At 43.2% G+C, this 24,425-nt stretch overlaps 1 protein-coding gene and 2 long non-coding RNA genes across 3 annotated transcripts in view; 2 read left to right on the forward strand and 1 right to left on the reverse strand.

Moving 5' to 3' along the window:
• The window catches only part of LOC308471981, a 62,870-nt gene extending 62,676 nt beyond the window's left edge, over positions 1 to 194 (forward strand). The window contains exon 5 of the long non-coding RNA XR_013983221.1: positions 70 to 194. This is a non-coding gene — a long non-coding RNA (uncharacterized lncRNA). The remainder of the gene's footprint in view (positions 1 to 69) is intronic.
• LOC308471985 lies at positions 64 to 20,324 on the reverse strand. Its single transcript, XR_013983227.1, has 2 exons — positions 20,250 to 20,324; positions 64 to 203 (listed from the first exon to the last, which is right to left on the reverse strand). It is a non-coding gene; the product is annotated as an uncharacterized lncRNA (long non-coding RNA).
• JADE2 (jade family PHD finger 2) overlaps positions 2,176 to 24,425 on the forward strand; it is a 141,056-nt gene continuing 118,806 nt past the window's right edge. The window contains exons 1-3 of the mRNA XM_080996280.1: positions 2,176 to 3,213; positions 20,265 to 20,322; positions 24,043 to 24,128. Of these exons, the coding sequence (XP_080852406.1) occupies positions 20,265 to 20,322; positions 24,043 to 24,128 (144 nt within the window). The 5' untranslated portion in view covers positions 2,176 to 3,213. The remainder of the gene's footprint in view (positions 3,214 to 20,264; positions 20,323 to 24,042; positions 24,129 to 24,425) is intronic.

A 24,425-nucleotide genomic window follows, 5' to 3' on the forward strand; every position in this document is an offset into this window, starting at 1 on the left:
AAGTTGCAAAGATGCTGACCTTATTTTGGCAAAATTGCAAATTTTGAGCTACTTAAAAAAAAAAAAAAGGCAAAAACAGCACTGTGGCATGGGCTTCCATACGTCTGGATTTTCCCAGACATTTGCTGCTGCTGTGAGTGCTGGAAGGAAGACCTGCTCCCTGCTGCAAGGCCCATTTCCACCTGGCCTAGGGCCGACTCACCCTGAACAGCTAAAAGGCTCCTGGGAGGCCACTGGGACATTGCTGGAACAATTTTTGGGTTGGGGCAACTGGCTGAAATGTTTTTAAATGTTTTAAACGGTTCTAATTTTGGTTCCTCTGTTTTGTTTTTGTCAGGGTGGTGGTGGTTAAATGTTTAGTTGGGGTTGGCAATTATTTTAATTTTGGTATAACTGTAAACTATTGTTGTTATTGGTTTCTATTGATTTATTGGTTTTCTATGTTGCTTGTATACCAGGATATTTTGTTTTTTAATGTTTGGTTGTGTGTTTATAGATGTTGTAAGCCATCCAGAGTGGCTGGGGAAATCCAGCCAGATGGGTGGGAAATAAATAGTATAATTATTATTATTATTATTAGCCCAAATTCCTCCTGAACACTGCTAAAGACAGCTGGATTCCAGCTATGTCCGGGAAATCCTGGACATATGGAAACCCTAGAATGTATAGTTCCAATACATGAGGTAAATATATAAATACCTCCATATTTTAGGACAAGGATGGTAGCTCAGTGATAGGGCATCTGCTTTGCTTGCAGAGGGTCCCAGGTTCCATCCCTGGCATCTCCAGGTAGCGCTGTCTGATATCTTGGAGATGCTGCCTGAACTGCAACAGCATTGCACTTTATGTTTCCCCTAACCACAACAATACTGCAATGTTGAGTGTTAGGAGAATGTAGCTATCATGTCAATAAGAAACTCTATGCTGGGAGGTATATCTGGTTTTCCTACCACATCTGAATAACACTTGCACATGTACCAGCGAAAAATCCCTTAGCAAGCCTACATCTTGAACCCAGAGCTTTGAGCAGCAGCTCCTGAGGAAAGTTCTACTTTTGAAAATGCACAAGGTTCTTAGTTAAGTGGGAACCACTCTAGAAAGGCAAAGCATTATTAACAAGTGGTGGTGGTGTGCGATGGTTAAGGAGGCACTTGGGGGAGGCTGCTGCCTTGAGTGGGCGACAGTTGATCAGGCAGAAGGCCTCCCCTGCGTGAAATAACTGTTATTTTATGAGAAGTAGGTGCCTGCCTCAAGCAGGCAGCGGTGGGTGTGGCCAGCTGGATGTTGGAGCTCTTCTCAGCGCTGCTACTGCCGCCGCCACCACAGAAAACAGACAGGCAAGAGCAACAGCAACAAACACCCTTCCAGCAACGGATTGAAGTGTATTGTTTGTGCATCACAAGGTCAAGTCGAGAACTACAGGAGGGCGGACCTGGCTCCTCTTCTTCCTGTGCAAACTGGGCAAAGTTCTTTTTCCTCTTTGCCCTGTGGAAAGCTTTTGGTAGTAAAAGAAGGCATTTGGAGGGATCGAAACAAACAGGCTCAATGGGGCAAAAATGTTAAGCGCCCCCCAATCTCTCTGTGTAGGGGGGGGTGTCGAATCATGCCAGTCAACCCCTGCTTTCAATCTCTCTCTCCCCCCCCCCTTTTGGCACGGTTGCTGAAAAGGAGCAAGTGCTTAACGTCAGCATGCTCCCGGCTGTAAGTGATCTGGATAACTATTTGAATTAAAAGCGACCCCCCCCATGCCCGTCTCTCTCCAGAGTGGTAGTATTTCAGCACAGAGGGGGCCGCGTAACTTTTGTGACCCGCGGGAAAACGATTCTGTTCCGATCTCGATTTGCAACCTCCCCCCCCCCCCGGCTTGCTTCACTCCCTCACCTCCCGTGCCCTCCTAGCGAATGCGAGCTCCCCCCCCCCCCCAGTCCCCACGCGCGGTTTTCGCTGCGAGGGTCTCTTTCCTCCTTTCCGCGGAAGAGGTTTCTTGGTCGGCGTTTCTTTCCCCTTAATATCCCTCGCCGCCCGCCTTGCACCTCATCTGTTATTTGCAAGAAACGTCTTTTTGACGCAGGAAGAAATGGCAAATTTGAAGTACGTCATTAATATGGCGCCAAAAGATTTTGTTAAGTATAAGCTTATTTTTTGTAAGGTTGCAGCAGCAGGCTAGTGTGTACGCCTGTGCATAGCTCCGGGGAGGTGAAAGCGGCGCGGTGGGGGGGGGGGCGCAGAGAGAGAGAGAGAGAGGAAAAAAGAGGGGGAGTGTGTATATATGAGAAGGGGAGGAAGCAAAGAAAGTGTTGCAGCTCTGTGATCTGTGTGTGCACTGCTGCCGCCGTTGTGTGCGCGCGCGAGGCTGAAGATCATTGCGAAAGTGACCTGATCAGGCTTGTAGAGAGAGAGGGAGAGAAGGAGAGAGGGAGAAAAGGAGAGCGAGCCCGTGTATGCAACCCGACCTCTTTCCAGCTGCCCAGGGCACAAGAGAAAAGAGATGGGGACTCAGCGCATCGGAGGGAGGTGAAGGCGAGGGAGGGGTGGTGGGTGAGCAGTGCGTTGGGGTGGGAGGCAACACATGCCGAACACAATCAGGGATGGGACCCACGTTTGCTACTGCCGCCGCCGCTGCCGCCGCTGCACCTGGACCTGCTGCTCGTCAGGGAGGAACAACAAACAAGAAAATAAGAAATTGAGGGAAGGGGGTGCGAGGGGGCGTGGGGGGAGGAAGAAGGTGGGGTGAAACCGCCAGCATCACCCTAATTTATATACTACTCCTTTGAAGAAGTCCCTTCTTCGCCAGCAGGGGAAAAGGGGGGTCGGAAGAGAAAAGAAGAAAAAGGGCAGTCGCAGGATTTCGGGCAATTGCAAAGAGATCCGAAAAGAAGTCTGGATTTAAAAAAGAAATAGGAACACGCAGGGCTCGCTGGATTTTGCACAGAGCGGCCATCTCAGCTGGAAGCAATTCTTTGGAATTGATTTTTTGTTGTTTTTGTTTTTAATTTTGCATCCATGGAGTTACTTTGTATCTACTCCTAAAAGAAGGGCATCATCTTCGGATCCTACAAGGGGGATGGTTTGCCCCCTGCGCAATGGTGCCGGATTAGTCTTTGCAAAGGGAGATTCCATGAGCGGTTACGTTTTTGGAGCATCTCTCCCCACACCTCTCTGGTAACCCGAGGGACAGTCTCAACTCTTGGAGGACGCTCTTTCCCAGGCAAGGTAAAAAGGGTGGAGAATTGCTCCATTTTTATTTTTTTTTTGCAGCTTCTCTCGATTCCCCCCCCCCCCTTGCATTTGTTTTACTGCTCCCTGACTGTGCTGCCTGCAAAGGAGGATGGGGGGTGGAAGAGTGTGTAGCGTTTTTAGACATGGATTGCGCATGTTGGTCAGTCATGTTTTAAAAGGGAGGCGGCAGGAATGTAAACAACAACTTTTTAAAGGATCAGAAGCCTCAGGAAACGTTTCCTCGAATTAATGACTGCGGCAGAGCTAACCCCAAAAGGTCTCGAAGCAAGAGGGTGGCCGGGAGAGGGGAGTTAAACACGTTTTATTGAGGTGGAAGGGGGAAGAAGGCGCTCGAGGGGCAAAAAAGGGTGGCGGGCGAAAAGTGCGCGGCGGGTGTGTGTGTGTGTTGTGCCCTGTATCCGCGAGTAAAGAGAGGTTCGCGCGGCAATTAGCAGAGACACGAGTTTCATTTTTGTTGATACGCAGCACGTTTTGGAGCCTTTGCATGTCTTGAAGCTGCACCCACATGATCGGCTCCTCTCACGTGCTAGGGTTGTGGGGTCCCTGCCAGCTCCTGCAACAGACACAAACAATGCGCCCAGGAGGCAGGCAGGCAGGCGAGGAGAAGAGGCGCCTTTCCTTGGCGAGGGTGGGCGAGCCCGGGTGGGCTTGGAAGGGCGCAGGCTTTTCCGGGGTGCCGGTGGCTTTTGCAGTCGGGCTGCACAGCCCAGCGAGGGCGGTGGGCGGTTGCCCGGGCTGGGAGGGGGCAGGGCGAGAGTCGCGCCGCTGGGGGGCATGGAGAGATTTGGGAGTGGAAATGTACAGGCAACGGCTGCGACGGAGCTGCGCGGTGGGGAGGAGGACTGTAGGGGGCGTGGCTGTTGTTTACCTTCTCAAACTCTCCCGGCTCCCAACGGGCTCGTCCGGGGGCGTCTCATCTCTTCCTCCATCTCTGCCACTGAATCCCTCCCTCCCTCCCTGCACTTCCTTGCAGGCTTTGCACTTTGCCTGGGCTGGGCATTCCTCCTGAGGGCGGCGCATCCTCTTTTCCTGCCCTGCTGCCCCCACCCCTCGTGCGGACACCCGATGCCCCGCTTGCGGCTGCTTTCTATACAGTGCATTTATATGGAGTCAGAGGGACAGAGACCTGCAAGGCGCAGGTTCTGCCCTGGAAGCCCACCCCTCGTCCCAGAAGTGTGTGGGCTGGTTGTGGTTTACATGACCCTGAGGACAGATGCTACCTCCCCCACGGTTAAACCAAAAGGCCTTTTCTTCCATTATGGTTGTTTGGTCTCTAGGGCTGAGTCCTCTGTCAGCTTAACCCCTGCAGGTCTTTCTTCACTCAAACATTCTTCTCTGCTACAGGTGCCGCTTATACCCCCCCAAGTGCTGAACACATTTCTGTCTTTCCCGGGCTTCGTCAGTTATCTTTTCCAGGCTGAGGGCAGGCATTCTGAATAAGGGGAGATACCCTTCAGCAGGGGTGAGGTGCCTGTGGCCCCGCAAGTGGTGTTGGACTCCAGCTCCCACCGGTCCCGGCCAGCACAGCCGGCAGGTTAGGGATGATGGGAATTGTAGTTCAGCAATGTCTGTAGGGCACTATGTGAGCTACCTCTGGCCTTCAGCCTCCTGAGCTTACATCATGGTGGGCGGTTGAATACTGGTGAAGGAGAAAGCAAACAAATGGCTGGGAATCTTTAGGCAAATTTGGGTGTCGGAAGATGCTCAGAATCAACATGGAATGAAAATAAACACATAGCTCACCCCATCCCTCCCAATCCTTCATTCTTGTGTTTCCCAAGGGATTAGATTAGGCCTCATTCAACACTTCTTTAAAATGAGTGTTAATCTTTTTTAAAACAAAAAATCTTTCCCATACAGCTTGCCTACCCCATCCCATCTTCCATTTTTTCTCTGCTCCTTTTCCAAACTCTTAGGCTTGACTTCCTTTTACATGTGATTTTTGTAGCAGTGCCTGAGCTTCCTACTCTTACCCAAGATTGTTCTCTTGCCTCTTTAACATTCTTTGATGCATTCTGCACTTTGCTGTTACCCTTGCTTCAATGGAATCTCCTTACCCTTCTGTTAAGTTGTCAGTTATTCTGTCACACACACCCCTTGCTATTTTCCTGTGCCACTGAGACAGTCATACCTTCTTTTGATACTTTTCCATTGCTGGCACACTGGGACTATGTCTCTTCTGTATAACTTTGCTTCTCCTGTAGTCCTTAATAGTATTAGCAGCCCTCAAGGATGCCCAGGTGCCCATCTTCTCTAGCTTCAGTAAGCCCCACAGCAACATGATCATGCTCACTCCGTATTCCTGTTCTTAATTGCAATCCTCATCCTTTTTGTCTGCTACTTGTTGATATGTGGATGCCTCCTTCCTTTGGTGGGACTGTGAACACCTGGAAGTACCATAAATCATGAGGACTGCTTGGTAGATTCTGGGTTATTGTCCAGAAACTTAGAAGTAAACAGAAATGCAGGTTAGCATTTAACTGTGTTAACTGTTGGTTAATCTCCCTCAAAGCATCTCAAAGATAGTCAGTTTCTCTTTGCCAGTTTCTCCCTCAGTCAGCTTCCTCTGTTACTCCTCTGTTACTCTTCATTCCTCAGTAAATGATGCTTGATGCTCCTTGCTTTTTCCACGTGTCCCTCTCATTTCTCATTTTGTCTTGCTTACTCTCCTTCTTCTTCTGTGGAATTGAGTTCATAGAAGCAAACATTTTAATCTCTCCTTGCTTATGTTTGCATAAAGAAAAAACATAATCTCCAGAAGGTTGATTTCTTCAAGTAGCTTTGCAAATTGTTGGGGCCTCCCAGCTGTCACTCTGGTATATAAATTAATCTCTTTGCCCTCCACCCTTGAAACTTTGAGCACATTTTCCCTACAAATCAAATGCCCGTCTTTGATCGTGCGGCTAACAGCATTTTAATTTTAGACCTAAATTGAATATAATATCCTAATTGCCTTTTCAAATGCTAGGGAATCTGTCAGCACCCCTCTTAGAAATTGCATTTGTAGTTTTAAGTTGAGGAAGATGAAAATGCACCTGATCATTGCAAAAAGCAACTGAATTTCAGATGCATCTGTATAGATCCCTAGGTGCTGTGAACCTTATGCACAGCAGCAACAGCTGTTTGCAAACAGGCAATTGATTATTCCTCCAACTGTCATTAAACGCAGTGCACTAATTTGGTAAATCTACATGCAAAACAATATCAGAAAGACCTTTGCAAATGAGTCTTTGGCTCCTGATAGGGCAGCAGTTCACTTACCTCATCTTCTCACTGGGGTTAAGCAATATTGGCCTTTAAGAACTATACTTGACCTTTAAACATTTGCTGGCCCCTGAAGTTGAAGCATATTTGAGACTGAATGAAAAATAGTTTGTATAAAGGTCAAGTTTGCTGTAGGAAAATTCAGCTTGGGTTTTGACAGCCAAGGCTGCTGAAACAGGGCAGGAAGGTAAACATATTCCTTGCTTATGGAGGCTGGCCTTACTCAAAATTTCCCTAAGGTTGTTGCCACTGAGGATATAATTGGAATAACTATAGTTGCCTGCATTAACATGGTCAGATGTTGAGGAGGACAGAACTTTTAATGTTAGGTAAAAGAGGGAGTTCTGTCAGGAAAAGCTTTTATCATGCAGAATTGAGAAAAGCTGTCCCTGCTGAAATTGCCTTGTTTATATAATTATTGAAAATATTGAAACCTTGGCTTCTTTGGACTTCTGTCATGCTAGTCCAAATAGGTATCTTAAAGTCGCATTAACTTCTGTTCTGTTTCCAAGAATCTTAAGGCCTGACTATGTTTACCCTGCCTTAACCTTGTTTGTATGAAGTTAAAAATGAGGAATGAAAGTTGTAACCTGTCAAATCTGGCTGTGTGAATGGAGCCCTGGGTACTCCTCTGGCACTAACACACATTTTTCATTAACCTTCTGATCTTGTTCTATAAATAACAGAATTCCTGTTCTATAAATAACAGAAAATGGGAGGTGAGAAGTTGTGGGAACAGAAGACTGAAGTATGACTTAAGTTGTCAGTTGTCAGATACATACGTTGGAGCTGCTTCTGATTTGGGGAAGATGTTGAATAGTTTGGGACAATAGTGCACAGATAACTCTGGAGAAGATAAATTTGCTGCTAGGGTTACTACTCTTGAGTTTATTTATCATTTTATTTATTCATTCCATTTATATCCCACCTTTTTTCGAAGGAGTTCAAGGTGGCATAGCTGGTTCTCATCTCTCTTTCTTTAATCTCTGCAACAACCCTGTGAGTTAGGTTAAACTGAGACTAGCCCAAGGTCATTCAGTGAGTTTCATGGCCAAGTCTCCCAGGTCCTAGTCTCACACATTAAGCACTATGACTTCACTGGGATAGATAGCTTTCAGTTAAAAGCTGTAGATGGTAGAAGTTATTTTTCTCCCTTTGCTAGTAGTGCAGCCAGCAGCTGGCTTTGAAAGTTGGTTGCCAAATCATTTTCAAGGTGCATATTTGCCAGTTATTGTAGGATTCCAGAATCGGCCTGGAGCATGCATATTCTGTATTTGGCTACCCACCATCTTTGAATAATTTTGTTTAGAGTGGGCTATGCTTAGTTGTATTTTTATTATTGTTATGCTTAGACATTACTATGTTGGTGATGCCCATCTCTCCTCCCTGTATCTAGATTAACATCTGTTGTCATTAACTTAATAATAATATAGCAATAATTTATTATTTATACCCCACCCATCTGACTGGGTTTCCCCAGCCACTCTGTTGCTAGTTTGTCTGGATATGTCTTTGGATAACCAAAGGGTTAGCAGAATAAAGAGAGTCAGAAAGGGAAAGTAGGATCATAAATATGTGTGATAAAAAAAATCCTCCTAGATATAGAAAAATGCAAAGCAGACAAAGTGAACACAAGAGAGTTTTGTTTTAAATTTAAATGAGCTTAGAAGTTGCTCCAGGAACCAAGATAGTGAGCATGGCTAAAGCAAAATCAAAAATACCCAACCCTAAGAAGTATGTGTTGATCAAAGCACACAGTGCTAGTTTAACCCCTCAATCAGAGTAATTGAGCCCTTGTTGCATCTTGAAATGTCTGAATGCAACTCTTTGGTAGCTTTTTGCTGGGTGATTGCACAGACAAAAATGTAGAGTAGTTTCACTGGATCCATCTACCAGCTGCTTTTTGGATACCAGAGACCAAGCAATTTCAGATGGAAGCTGCATGAGTCATGGGGTAGGAGAGAGAGAAAATATGTGGTGTTCGGTGACCTCTGAATATGGCCAAACAATGCTTTCAAAGCGGCATTTTTATACTGATGCTCTGCTAAATAAATAAATAAAATGTTTACATGCTGTCTTCAGACAGCAAACTCGCACAACAGCTTGCAAGATAATAGAACAAATCCAATGCTGATATAGCTGCTGATGATTAAAGCTATGTAAAGTAATACAGCAGAGCACAAAAATGCAGAGTATCCAAAACCAGCAGAGAACAGTTAAAATCACCAGGTTAAAATCATCTAGCTGACATCCTAGAAGACCTAGGCATATAAAAATGTATTCTGGAATCGGGCTAGGTGAGCCGATCCTGGGAAGGGAGTTCCAAATGTGGGGGCACCACAGCTGAAAAGGCCCCCTCTATTTACTACCTTCAGAAGAAGGGGGCTTGAAGAAAAGCCTCAGGTGACAAATGCCAACCGTTGGGGAGACTCATGTGGAAGGAGGCAGCCCTTTAGGATCATAGAAAGTTGCCATCAACTGGGTCAAGCCATTGGTCCATCTAGCTCAGCTTTGTCCACACTGATAGGCAGCCGCTCTCCAGGGTTTCAGACAGGAGTTTCTGGAGATGCCAGGGATTGAACCTGGGACCTTCTGCATGCAAAGTAGATTCTTTACCACTTCACTATCCTTCATTCCCCTTAGAAACCGAAGTCCCCAGCCATTTAGAGCTTTAAAGGCCAGCACCACCACTTGTGCCCAGAAACTGACTGGCAGCCACTGTTAGCTGGACAAGCAACTTACAGTTTTCTTCTTCATTCATTCATTCATTCATTTAATAAAACTTAGGCACTGCTTGATTGTAAGCAACCCTCAATCTTCTTATAGCCAGTCTTGGTTAGCAGCATAGTCACTGTATTTTGAAATAACTAAAGTTTCTGAGAAATTTGCAAAGTAGTTGCCTGTGCAGTGCAGTAGTTTAATTTAGAGACTACTGGAACATGAATAACTCTAGTTGGGCTAGCAGGAATTGAAGCTGATGGCAGGAGGTGCATAATATGACCTCCAGTGACAACACTAGATCTATCGGCACCCACAAAATACAAACTTGATTGTTTAGGTGGGTGTAACCATGCCCAGAATGGGTATTGTCACAATTTGGCTTCGAGTGTATTGCTTCTTGCCTGGTCCATTATTATTATTATTATTTTATTATAATATTTTGTAAAGAACAATTAGCAACAGAAGAAAATCAAAAGATGAAAAACAAAGCAATAAAATAGGCACATAGAATGAATACAGTTGCCCATGGGTTAAACCAAAGTCCAAGTAAAGACCATCAGTGTTGTCAGATTATGAAGTATAGTTCCAGATTTGCCAGACTTGTGACAAGGGTTGTCATGAAAATTATGGTTCTGCTGACCTAGTCCGTTATTGAGCCTTAACACTGGCCAAGTTAGCTTGTGATCCTATACTGTGGTTTATCACTATGTACATGAGCTGCATCCAACATAATTAAACAAGCCAACTTCATAGCCAGTGTTCTGAAGTTGGCTTGTTTGGAAACTAAGCAGAGTTGGTCACTGAAGTACAGGAAAATTAGAAGGGCCTCGCCCTCCCTGTCCTTTCACTTGTGTAGGTGATCAAGGCTGTTTCAGGGTCAAAACCAGGAGTGAAGCTAGATTTAATGGATCTAGATTTTTCATATGTTGGAGCTGGCAGAGGAAGAAGCAGGAAGTAACTTTTCTCTTTGTTTAGAAAGATGACTACAATTATTGGAGTCATCCTTTTCAACGGGACCTATTAAGTGGAAAATGTTTACAGGAGGCACACAATCCATACTTTCCACACAGGCCAATCTCCCATTCAGTTTCTAGATAATCCAAAACAAGGGTAAGTGCAGGGCTTTAAATATAATGGGACTTTTCCTTCATGGTCTTTTATTAGTTGCTGCTTCCTCAGGTATTCAGGTCTGTCATATTTTTAGATGTTGAAACGTGTAGTGCATTACATATTCAGCTATGTGCATAACTACTACTTTGTGTAGTTTTAAGGAAAATGGATTACAGTGGTACCTCAGGTTAAGTATTTAATTCGTTCCGGAGGTCCGTTCTTAACCTGAAACTGTTCTTAACCTGAAGCACCACTTTAGCTAATGGGGCCTCCTGCTGCTGCCGCGCCGCCGGAGTATGATTTCTGTTCTCATCCTGAAGCAAAGTTCTTAACCTGAAGCACTATATCTGGCTTAGCGGAGTCTGTAACCTGAAGTGTATGTAACCTGAAGCGTATGTAACCCGAGGTACCACTGTACTTTTTAGTGAAAGCATTTCTGCCAGAGATGGGAAGCGCCTAGTCATGCTGGGGGGTTGTATCTGAGGCTGGAGAATGCAATAATTTACACATCCTTTCCACAGGATCCCCACACACAACCAATGGGAATGCTGCAGTTATTGTCCTGTATTGTTACAGTATAGTATTGAAGATGATTGATAAGTAAACACAGGGACTGAAAAACAATTGAAGCTTTTTTGTTTGATTCTGTGTTTCTGATTCTATGGCATATTTCTCATTGAAAACTAGAAAGTAACTTAAAAATGAGAACTAGAATTCACAGGATTCTTTAAAAGAAGAAGAAAAACTGAATTCTTGGACACAAAAACCAAAATTTGGTGTATACAGCATGGAGGGGGGATGGGTCACCTTTGCTTTTCAGTTATGCACCAGGAAAACCCCTCTCCCACGGTAGAGGTGCAAGATACCACCCAGTGTGTGTGTCATGCTTGATGGTGCAAATGCAAGAGTTTCTCTTTGGATCTGTTTAGTTAGTCTACTCCCCTTCTCAACTTTGTTCTTTCTTCCAGTAGAGGGCCTTCTTATCAGTTTGGAAACTTCTCTTTCTTGGAATAAGTAGAATGCTAAAAATAAAAATTATCCAAGAGAAAACCAACTAGGATAGTTAGATATGTGGAAGGGACAGAGAACAAAGAGCGCAGTCCTACCATGTCTACTCAGCAGTAAATCCTATTGAGTTCAATGGCGTTTACTCCCAGATTAATGAGATTAGGACTGTAGTTTTAAAGCATGGTTAGGATTGCATCCTAAATGTGGTTAAGCATCTTAATACTAACAAGTACAGAACATAAAAATAATGAGTGCCAAGTCAGTTCTATGCATTAAATAAAATATTTATTGAACCATTTAAATAAAATATTTATTGAACCATATAGATACTATAGAGGAACTTTATCCATATTTTATTGGCTTGTGTATCTCCTTCTGTTCCATGGTATTGAACTTAGTACATAAGAATCCCAAACTTTATATTACTAAAGCTCTTTTTGGAAGATCATTCTTCTCTTTCATAATGTGCCTTTCTTTTGTTAGTCACGGAGGGAAATGTTAAGCGTTCCCATTGGTTCAGTGCAGGTAAAACCAATCAGAATAGCCAGATTGTTGACCAGGGCTGGTTATAGGAAGCATATTGCTACAACACTTCCACTGGTGACCGGTCTGTTTCTGGGCACAGTTCAGCATTTTGGTTATAAAGGCCTACAGGGCTTAGGTCCAAGCTCTCTGAAAGACCGTATTCCCTCATAGGAACCTGCTCTTCTTTCAGTTTCTCTACCCTCTCAGGCACAATTGGTAGAGATGCAGGTACAGGACTTCTCGGTAGCTTCTCCCTCCCTAGAGAAGCTAGACTGGCCTCCTCTTTGTTGGTCTTGCTGCAGCAGGTAAGGCTCTCTTGTTCCAACAGGCTTTTGGGAACTGACTGCTTTTAATGAAAGGGATTGTGCCGTGCTTTTTAAATTGCAATTATTGATATGTTTTAAATAGATTTTATATATGTATATGGTTTTAATTTTATCCATGTTCAATTGTTTTTGTATGATTCCCACCCTCCCCCTATGTTTCTAGCGGTTCTTATTTTATATGTAAGCTGCCTTGAGTTCTGTTAGGGGAAAAGGTGTAGTAATAGTAGTAGTAGTAATACTAATACTAATACTAATACAGTGGTACCTCAGGTTACATACGCTTCAGGTTACATACGCTTCAGGTTACATACTCCGCTAACCCAGAAATAGTGCTTCAGGTTAAGAACTTTACTTCAGGTTGAGAACAGAAATCGTGCTCCGGCGGTGTGGCAGCAGCAGGAGGCCCCATTAGCTAAAGTGGTGCTTCAGGTTAAGAACAGTTTCAGGTTAAGTACGGACCTCCGGAACGAATTAAGTACTTAACCCGAGGTACCACTGTAGAATGGAAAAGTTAGCTATATTATTATTTCCCAGCATCTGAAGTTTGAAAAATGCAGAGCACAAGCTAAACAAAATGTCAGCTTGGTCAGAAAGATGATAAAATGAGATCTAGGAGCTTAGTTTTCAGATGTACTCTGAGCCAATCTTAGGAGTGTAGGAAGCAGCCCAGTCAGACCACACTGGTTCTGCCTAGCTCAGTATTTTCTACACTGGCTGCCTATGGCTCTCCCAGGTTTCAAGCAAAAGCTTTCGCCAGCCCTACCTGGAAGCAACAGGGATCGGACCTCTCGCATGCAGTGCTCCATCACTTTGAAACTTGAAGCTAGTCAAACACTAGTCGATGGAGCAGGTGTGGAGGGGCATGACTAAAAAGCTTTAAACCTCATTTGCTTTACTAGCTTCAGGCTTGAAGATGGGCTTAGTGTATTTTGAACACATCGTGGGCTCTTATCATACACAAAAGCCCCAGAAATCTGAATTTGATTGATAGCCTTTGAGAACCATGAGAATGACTTCTTTGCTTTTTATTGTAGAAGAGGAATTTAGAGCACCTGGCTTGGACTCATTCTTTTCAGATTCATGAGCCCTCTTGTCTGAACCTTGAGTGAGGCCTAGTTTTTACTGAGGTACTAAATGTGGGTCTTGGATCACTTTATAGTGCAAATGAAGTTTTATACGGCTGTGAATGCTGTATGACTGCAAATAGTTCTAGCCATTCTGCCCCCCCCCAAAAAAAATTTCTGTTATTATTATTATTTGGTATAGAGTAGTATTCAATCAAGAGATGCAGCCTAGGCCTTACATAGTTTTGATTCACAAACTGTAGAGGGGAATGTTTTATGCCATGGAGCAAAGAAAATACAAAGAAGAGAATGAAAACCCAAGGATCAGTAAGATACTTTTTAAGGAAAAAGGTTAGCTATATTTTCTAGAAGTTACCAAGCAGTTTCCATGAAAGCTAAAAGGCAGTGAACTGTCCCGTGTGTTTTTAGCTGACAAAAAGAAAAGTGTCTGAAAATGGATTGCTAGAGAAGAATTATGGATTCAGAAAGAAGATTCCTAACATGCCACCGGGGGTGCTGTTTTCTTTTTTTTATTCAGGTATGTAGGAAGAACAAACAGGAATGTGGTTTCTTTCAGCCGTACCACAACTTGAGAGAACACAGAATTCAGTGTGTGCGTTTCCCTTGACCACCATAGGATAAAAAATGACTAGGGATGGGGAAATTTGAGCCCCAAACGGGACACTGTTAAGTAAGGCGTTCCAAAGGCAGATTATCTGATGACCAAACACTTTTTTCCTTTTCTCTCCCAAGACGGTATTTGAATAAATTAGTGATATTAAAGATAGAGATTCCATTCACATGTTGGAGTGGTTTAGGCATTTGCACATTACGGTTGCTGTATAATTCTCGCTTTCATGTTAAAGAGTGCCACTCTGGGAGAGACTTTCCAGGCAAAAGTACTTTAGATCTTATTAGCATCTCATTTTATTCAACTTCTTAGTGACCTGCCACAGGGGGAAGTATCAGAAGTTGCCTCCTGCAGTTAGCATTGTCAATTTAAAGTGTGTGTGTGTGTGTGTGTGCGCGCGCACACACACGCTTATGTGTATCACTTTGAGGCAATGGCTTTGTGGATTGTAAAGCTGTTGCAAAGCTTATTCCTACACTGGGTAGGCTGGCTGATTGAGCTGTGGGGAAAAGTTAATGCAGAGGTGTGCTAGTTTAGAATTTATGCCAGAATTCTGCCAGATCCTTGCAATATACGCCATACAAAATAATGTGCCTTCTGAAAAGTTGTAGAACTTGTGATACGCTTCTGAGGGACAAGGCTGCTGGACTTGCATATATGACTTGTTTATGCACGTTATCAACCTTAAAAAAAAGCGTGTGTAGAAATAATGTAAATAGAGGATTAGTTTATGAGTGGTTTTTAGCAATGAAAGTTAAGTGGGCTCTCCATGTTCCGGCCAAACAAATGACTATCACCTCCTGTAACTTGCTGTGAGCCTTCATAAGTATCTGGCTAGCTGAGACCGAAAACAGAGTGCTGAACTAGATGGCTTGGAATGATCCAGCAAGAAAATGGATATGTCCACAAGTGAAAGTTTTCAAATAAAATGAGGGAGCAGGCCATTGTAAGTCAGAATTTTCTACGCCTGAGAGAATGACACAGCTAATGCGTAAAGCAGAGGAAGGAATGCATAGAATGTCATTTCCCCTGCTGGATAGGGTAGCCTAGTAATCTAATCAGCAGGTTGTGGTTATTTAGAGACTCTGGAACCGCATATAACATCCAAAGCCTGGCAGGATTGACTCAGCTCTTCTTCCAAGGGGAAAAGGGAGAGCACAATACAGCTTGCTGTTAGGAGGCTCTTTGAAGAAAATCTTTGAAAGAACATTCATCCTTAATTTCTTTTTGGAAGAGTAAAGTTCTCAACCCACATTCCTGCAGTTATCTGCCAGGCCTAATAACGTTAGCTTGCTTACTGGTGGTCTGCTTTGTACATAAAGTAAAATTACTGCCAACACTGGGGCTTCCCTTACCATCCCTGTGTGTGGCACCTGTGCCGTGCAAGGACCACTGCCCCCACAGCATGTCAGATCTTTATAAATGATTATGGCTCAGTTGTTCAAGAAATATAAAAAGGTCAAACATAGTTGTCATTCTGTTGCACATAGATTTTGAGGAGTACCTTGGGACGGTTATAAAAACATTCTTAGATGCTTAATCATCTTTGGCAAATTTAGTTAGTAGATGTGATTAACCAGGCTCTTGCCTACGAAATCTCACTTTAACAAATGTGCTGGCGTTTAAGGAGCCACAATATTTTATTGTTTTTTTTGCTGCAACAGACTAGCATGGCCACTCTTCTAGAATTTTTATATCTTTGCAGCAAACTTACGCAGTGCCATTAGGCAAGCTGTGAGCACTCAACCCCAGACCCCATTTGCTATATGAGGATAATAATGCTGGCCATCCTTACAGGGATGTTGTATACTGAAGGAATGCATGTGGTGCACCTTGAGCACTAAAGCGTGTTTTTTAAATAAATGCTGATTATTATATTGTGACTGTTTGCTAACCTAGAAGGACTTCACCATAATTTCACACATTACAGGAGCAGCATGAAAAACATTAGCCTCTCAGCTTGGTGCAAAAGGGGAGGAGACAGGCTTTACTAGCATTATTTTACAACTGACAGCTTAAGTATCCTAGAAGAAGCCTGGTGATCTCTGCCAGGTAACTTGTTTACTCCCGATTCAGTGAGCTAGGCTCTGGAGTGCAGTGCCTGCTCATGGACCTCCTACACCTACAAGCGTTTCTCCATTTCAACTCAGTGCCGAGGAATTGGGCACACAGCATCCTGTGCCATTGAAGTGGCGCAGGGGACTCTGAATTGGCACAAATAACTTTGCCACAGCTGGCAACAATATTAAGAAGTAAAAGTCTCAGTGGAACTTAGCAGAATTTTGTAGCTCTGAGTCTTGCACCCTTCAGGATATTTTTGCATTTCATTTGCCCCACAAATACTTTTTTGCAGGAGAGCTTGTGAGGGACAAATATCAAGTCCTCAAACGAATCTTTCTCTGCCCATTCTTAGTTCCAAAGAGTAGAAGCTGCTCTGTTAAGTATTTATTTTTTTAAACTGACCTGGTCAGCAAAACCCCAGAAGGAAGATGCTCAGTTGGAATTTCAGCTTCATAAACTGTCTTCAAATCCATCTGCGGCATCTTTCTCTCTCCCTGAAATCTAATGGCCCTGAAGTGCAAGGCTGGTTTAATAACATCTGTTCCCCCTGAATTACTGGAGAAAAGTATTGATATAGCCATATTGTCAAGAAGTAATTTTAATCATGTTTTGACAGGGCAATTCTTTACCACAGCGTTGTCAGTAAAAATGTTTATGTTACTTTGCTGTTATTATCCTTCGTAGTGGCATGGTAAAACATTGCACATGTGCTGGAAATGAAGGCAGTGCTTAGGATTTTATGATTTAGTATTTATGGGAATTCCTTTGCGGATTGTCATCTTTTCCAAAGGATAATAGCATCCTGTGGTCTTGTCATCAAGTGCAATTTTCTCCTAATAGCTCTTGTGATTAAACCACAAACAAAACTATTTTCCACAGTTTTGTTCTTTCCTTCCTCATTCCTAGAAGAAGAAAAACAGGGTGGTGGTGGTGAATGGTATCTAGTCATTGGTACCTTAGAGAACCCCTGCCCTGTATGTTATGATTTCTTATGGTGGCGGCTTGTGAGATAATGTTGTACTTGGGGATTAAAATATGCTTATACTGCTTTAGTTATGATGAAACCAGGCATATTTTGGAAAATCTGAAAATGCACAGAAGCAGCAGAAAAAAGCTGGCTTTTGTTCTTAGGGTTTGCCAAATCAGGACCCAGAGGTTATGTGGGTGGTTTTAAATCCCCCTTTGTCATGAGAAAAGAGGTAGCCAGAGCTGCTTCTGCCTGTTTGTGTTCAACCAAAGGTGAACTGTTCTGCTAATGCCATCTTGGTAGTCAAGATAACCCCACAATTAATTGGTAGTTGTTGCAGCAATGAGCTCATATATATTTATACTCACTTGCTTTGATATAAGTTAATGGGCTTGCTTTGATGTTATCCTTATCTGTGGGCTTGGGGTGCTGGGCTCTGAGCCCAGAAAAGGGGAACTATCTGTTAGACTTGAGTATTTGCCATCCATGCCCTCATCTGGGCAGGTGAGGCAATGGGAAGGCCTAGACAAAGTGATGTTTGCTGCTTTGTGTATAAAGAATATATGCATGCTTGTTTGGGCATGGACAAGCCATCTCCTTTCTGTGGTGTCCATCCCATGTCTGCAAAGGCTGAGGGTGCTTACCTTTTTCCTCTCTTGAGAAGTACATAGAGCTAATGCAGGAAGTTGGAAGAGTTATTGGAAGAGCTCAGATTAATTTTACTGGATCCAACGTTTACCTGCATTGCTTGGAAATGTAAGGCATGTGTGTGCATGTGTATGCTTTCTCTTTCTATAAAAAATATTCCTTCTAGTAGCACCTTAAAGACCAACTAAGTTAGTTCTTGGTATGAGCTTTCGTGTGCATGCACACTTTCTCTTTCTATGTCTCTGTGGGAGGGGGCCCCATCCAGGAAGGTGGGAGTGAAGGGATCGGAGGATGGTACCCATGATGCTTGCTCAAAAGTCCTAATGTCCCCATTGGCCTAGAAAGTTTTGTGATATATGACTTGTGCAATTCGGACTAGATGTAGTGCCATCTGTTGCTAGATAGCAATATATAAGGGAGGAGGAATTGAGAGTAGGTGTAGTAAGGATGAAGGGCTCCATTTGTGTTGCATAGGGTATCACTGTAGTTACATCCAGCACAGTTAGCTGTGATGGTGTGTTCACAGCAGGGTTTCTGTACAATTGGTGTGTGAATCTCTGTTGCCCTTAATATTCTTTTTCTCTCAATATACTTGGTTCAGTGGACAGTAGGAAAAATGCTTTGGATTAACCATGGATACTGTTCTTAAAAAATAAAGGAAAGGATAAGAGTTCTAGGAATTAGTGTTCCTAGAAATAACTTGGGCCATGTCTGCCTTACAGTTTATATGGAGTGCAATCTGATTTCCATGCACATCTGACCTGTGTACAGATGTGCATTCAACCCTTATGCACCATAGCAGAGAGTTAATTGATGTAGATGCAATGGGTTTGTATGTAACATGGCATCTGGCATACTTCTTCCTCTTGGGAATCATTTGTTTTGCAAACAACTTCCACACCTGCATGCAAATACTGTGAGAGGGACGCATAGGCTTTTTTTTTTAGTGTTATGTAGAAACAATGCCACTTACCATGAGCTCTGACCATTGAGATACTTGCACACCCACCCACTTTGTATGTACCAGCGGAAAGAGTGGTAGTGATAATGTGCAGCACAAGTGAGGCTTTGAATAATTGGAAGACAGTTGGCTTTCGGTATGGACATAAATGAACTGAAGTAAAGATTAGCTTCTTCCATCTTAGAGATTTGGTGGTGATCTTGTGGTGTGCACCTCCCTCTCTCCTGTTTGAATATGAAATTTGGTTTGTGCCAAAAAATAAACCTCCAGAGTGGCTTCTTGTGCTTCTGGAGTGTGCTGGGGCATATCCTGATGTGGATCCTCTAGTTTAAACAGGCAGTGGTTCATTGGTTTGGGCACTATAGTACTGTAATAAAAGGTCATGGGTTGAGGAGAATTGTGCCAAGGTGCCATCTTTAATCAATAGTGCCACCCTCCCCTCAAGGTAAATGGCGTTTCCATGTGCTCTGGCTTCTGTCACGGTGTTCTGTTGCGCCAGAAGCGGTTTAATCATGCCGGCCACATGATCTGGAAAGCTGTCTGTGGACAAATGCTGGCTCCCTTGGCCTGAAGTAAGATGACCGCCGCTCCCCATAGTTACCTTTGACTGGACTTAACCATCCAGGGGTCCTTTACCTTTTTTTTACCTAGTTGCAGAAGCTCAGTAGGAGGCTAGTCTTTTAACCCATTTCATACAGGAAACTTAATCAGGAGCATAAATTTCTGGGAACAGAAATTTCTCCCTCAAACCCTTCTGAATGTCAGTCCTAAAATCTTGGTGAAAACCCTTGTGAATGTTATTGACTTGGTGCAATCCATTTTAGTGGCTTGTTGAATGGAGCCAGCCACCATGTGGTTCAATTTTCAAACCATTACCATGGGGCTATTGCTTGTCCAAGACTACATCTCCCCTTAGCAAAATAATTTCCGCCTTTTATTTGACTTCAAGTCATAGATCGGTGCTGTTGCCGCTATGGGCCATGGATGGTTTCTAAAGGGGTTCTCCCAAACCTTTTATCAACTTATTTGCTCCATTGGGCAGTTGGCTATAAGTAAGTGCTGACCTTGATCCATATTTAGATGCATGGTATCCTTGAGTTCTCCACGCCACAGTGATGGACATTCCTTAAATTTGTATTGTAGAATTGGTTTGAAAGTTTTGGTTTCCACGAATTCTGCATAATTAAAAATAAAACACACCCAAGTGGCAGAGGGATATACAGTGGTGCCTCGCAAGACGAAAATAATTCGTTCTGCGAGTTTTTTCATCTTGCGAATTTTTCGTCTTGCGAAGCACGGTGCTATGAGTTGCTCCTTGAAGTCAAGTCGCAACTGCACCTCTTCAAGCAATGCACCCTGGGTATTAACGGTTTTAAGAAAAAGGAAACAAACTTGCAAGACGTTTTCGTCTTGCGAAGCAAGCCCATAGGGAAATTCGTCTTGCGAAGCAACTCAAAAAACGAAAAACTCTTTCGTCTTGCGAGTTTTTCGTCTTGCGAGGCATTCGTCTTGCGAGGTACCACTGTAGAAGAGAAGTGTTACTGCACCTTAAACTGCAGTGGTTCAGTGATGTTCTTTTTCACTCTTTAAGCCCCTGGTAATTCTCTTGTCATTAGGCTAAGTATTCACTGGTATGGTTGGGTTAATGCGATGTGTGGATATCCTGAGATAACAGTGATTTGGTGCCATAATGAGTTTCCTGAACAGTAAGTGTAATATTCACTTTCTTTTGTTACAGATGGAAGAGAAACGGCGAAAGTACTCGATCAGCAGTGATAACTCAGACACCACTGACAGTAAGACCTTTAATTCAAGGCTTTGAACAAGATAACTAAACGATTCACCTCCAGCAGGGAAAGCATTTGAATAATTACTTTGCAGACAGCCAGGGAAAGCTACATTTTACTGGGTAGTCCCTGAACAATAAATTGTACATGGGGATTGCTTTTCAAAATATGCTACAAGACGTTAATATCCACTTGCATATCTGGCAGTGGGGTGCCTTTTGTCTGATCTAAGTGTCCTTCTCCTCCTGTGAATGGTGCGCAAGAGGAAGCCATAAAATAAAACTGATTATAAAACTTTGACTCAGACAAAACCCTTATTAGACAGCACACTGCAATCTATCTTCTCTCATAACAGCTTAGTCAAAGGACACTGGGCTTCAGGAAGGAGCAAGTGTTTGAAATAAACTTAACTTAAAGTAGTCTTTGGCAAGGCTGGAAGCTATCTGATGGCTACGTTACAGGAACAAAAACTGAGGAAAACACCAAACACAAGGAAGCCAAAAAGAGGCGAAGCCTCCAAGTGGTGCTTAGAAGTACAGCATTTTAATTGAAAGATGCAACATAGTCAACACATTTTGACATACAACTTCTTCCATGTTCAATAAAGTGTTCTGTTTCCAAGCATAATTTTGAGTACTGTATGGGAACTGTTCTGGCTCAGTTTTCCATCAGTAAATTGTGTAGTTTAGGCTCTTAGCACTTCAAGGGCAGAATGTTTGTTGGCATAAAAACAAACTGTAGGTGGTTAAACTGGGCATAGTATAGGAATTAGTTTGGGATGTGCAACATGAACACAATTTACTTTAGTGTGCAAATATTACGGACTCTTCTCCGTAACTTCCCATGCTTAAACAAGGTACAAGATGTGGCATTTAAAACCGTGTGACAATATGCAGCTACTGTCACTTCCTGGAAAAGGAAGGTCATGGCTGTGTTTACAGTTACTCTGCAGGAGAGCATTTGTCAACAGTTAAAACATCACCTACTGCATAAATACCAAAGTCCAACTGAGATAAGGTGGTGCAGTTTAATACTGTGATTAACAATGTTTTAACCCCTCAAGAGCCCTGAAGCTCTCCTGAAAAGTTTTTTTAGAGGTTTATTTTTTAGGGTTAATTAAAAGGATAAGACTAAACCATTGGGCAGCAGCTTGGCAGGGCTACTTTTGTAAAGGAGTCGGATTCATCCGCTGGTACAGCCTGCTGCTGAGAGGAAGGGGTGATAGTTCAGGGATAGAGCATGTGCCAGGCAGGCAGAAGGTTGTTGAATGGCTGGCATCTCTTGTTAAAGGATCTCCAGTAGCAGGGAATCTAGTGCAGCCTTCCCCACTGGTGCTTTGCAGTTGTTGTTAGACTCCCAACTCCCACTCAGTCAGTATTGTAAATGGTCAGGGACAATGGGAAGTGTAGTCCAGAGCCTCTGGAGGCCACCAGGTTGGTAAAGGCTGATTTAAACAAGACACTGCCAACTGAGTGGACAATACTGGTCTACATGTTCTAACTCAGTAAGAATCAGCTTCATGTGTTGTGCTTTGCCTCTTGAGTTAGCCATGTGAGGCTGGATGATTCCACTCTTAGGATCAGACACTTCCTGGGGATTTTCACTTGCTGACCCAAACTTCTAGGTGGAGTTTAACATTTCTTCCACGTTTAACTTTTTAATACAGGGGTGTACACATCCAGGACTTGATACATTCAAATGCAAAATGAGAACAGCATATTATTACACATCTTTCATTATGTCTATACACATCTTTATACGCAAGTGTCTTTCTTAAAAGCATAACCAACCACCTCTTAGAATAGAGCATCCAAAAGCTATATGCAGGTACAGGACTGTGATCTGCAGTGTTCTTTAACTCATGTAAGAGTAACAACACAGTACAAAAATTGGCTTGCATTTGGTTTTGGGTTAGATTTCCCCACACAAATGTTTTCAGAATAGTATACATGGGTGGGCCTCAGCATGGCCTATATAGAATTACTTCCATAGCCTTTTACCCCTTGAGGTAGTGTATGTGCATCATTACATGCTGGCAAAGAGTTTGTCTACCCATTCAGATTTATAAGTGTCAGACTCAAGGAGGAGTTGACATGTGGGGGGGAAAGTTTGCCCTCCTGACCCACAGAATAAAGCAAGTTTATTCTGAACCGAGAAAGCCAAAAGAGATAAATGGCAGCATAAGGTTCTATGTTATGATTTAATTGGAACAAGTCAAGCAACAAGGACCTTTTTAGCCTGCGGGGACTTTTACTGCAATGGCAACAGCAGCTTTCCCCCCCTCTTTTTTTTTTTTTTCCAGACTCTCTGCATGGAGAGCCATTAAAAAAATTGTAAAGGTGTGATCTCTAGCACTTGAGAGAGGATCAGAACAGAGCTTCTGCATAAACTATTTAAAGCAACAGCTAAAAGAGCAAGTTTCTGTGGCCTTCCTCTAAATAGCAGAAGCACATAACAATGGATGGTTTTATCAAATACCCTGGCTGGCATCTTAAATTGGATTAGAAGAGACTTAACACAATTAACAACAGTTTGTAATCCTTGAATGTCTGCAACCTGTAAAATCCACTCATTCTGTGACTGCTTGTGTGAGTACTCAGCACCTCATGTGAAGTACACTTCAATGACCAATAAAATTAAGGCTTGTTGATGACACTTGAGATGCTACGAGGGCTCTTTCCGGGCTGCTTCATTGTAGACCTCACCATGTCTAAAAGCTGCCATTCTTGTCACTTGGTAAAGCACCTGAGTGGAGTTGCTCTAGCAAGAGAATCCTCCCAGGACCATAGGAAGCTGCCTTAAACTGAGTTTATCAATATTTCTCCATCTAACTCAGTACTGTCTACATTGACTGGCAGTGGCTCTCCAGGATTTCATGCAGGGCTGTCTCCCAGCCCTACCTGGAGACGCCTGTGGGGCAATGATGGAGCAATCTGCTTAGCTGTGTTGCATCCTTCACTTTGGGTCTGCATAGGTTGGCTCACAGTGACTGAGATATATGATTAGCACAGGGGGGAAAGCAGGAAGGAATCACCCAACAAAGAGTTAGAGCTAATTAAAAACCTCAGCTTTGTTATTAGATTTCCACTAAGGTTTGTCCACTCTTAATAGGCTTAAAGCTACTAGCCCATAACTGAAGCAACACTTGATTCTTCACCTGGATTTGTATTTTCTTAAGACCCAGATGCTTATCCAAATTAGAAGCATTTGAAGTACAATAGCTACACAGGATATTCAAGAGCATCATTTAGCACAGTGGTTCTCAATCTGTGGGTCCCCAGATGTTGTTGGACTACAACTCCCATCATCCTTGAGCTCTGGCCTTGCTAGCTAGGGGTGATAGGAGTTGTAGTTCACCAACATATGGGGACCCACAGGTTGAGAAAGGCTGATTTAGGAGAAACCTATATTTCCAATCAAATAATGCATCTAGCAAAGAGATAATTCAAACAAGAGGCAACAGGAGCAAAACGAAGCTGCTGGCCTCATGTAGAACCAGTTTATATACCTCTGCTAACTTTCACCCAGTCGCTCTCTCAGAAGTTCTGGTGCATTGAATTATTCTCCTCAGCAACACAGTTGGTGTTCAGATTGCTGTCCATAGGTCCTGAAGAATCTTCAACAAATGAACTGTAAATTTCTTGTTAGACACCAGTTAGATGGTGATTAGACTTTTCTTCATGGAAGTCTTGCTGTTGTTATCTTAATGAATTTTGTTTTCGTTTGAAGGTCAGACAACATCAGCTTCAAGATGCTCCAAAATTCCAAATACAAAATCCGGTTGGTCAAGACAGAAGGAGAAGAAACCCTCAGAGGTAAGTTGCATTTCATCTTTCTATTCAGCCTCTGTGTTTGGCGGAGTGTGTGTGCGTAGGTTTAAATACAAAAAGTAATGATCTCAAACCTGAAGTTAAGGGTGGCACTTGACACACCAGCAGGGATCAGAGACACTAGAAGAAAGCCCATATCTCTCTCCTTAGAAATACATAAACAATTCTAGTGAACTCCCATCTGAAGATGCAGAAAGCACATCCAGCACCATTTTAGTGCAGGGCCAGAACTCTGCTTCTCATAACGCCTCTCCAGCTAACAGCTGTAGCTGGGGCTAGATC

This window comes from Podarcis pityusensis (genome assembly GCF_964106645.2).
Source record: "Podarcis pityusensis genome assembly, chromosome: 2".
NCBI classification, from domain to species: Eukaryota; Metazoa; Chordata; class Lepidosauria; order Squamata; family Lacertidae; genus Podarcis; species Podarcis pityusensis.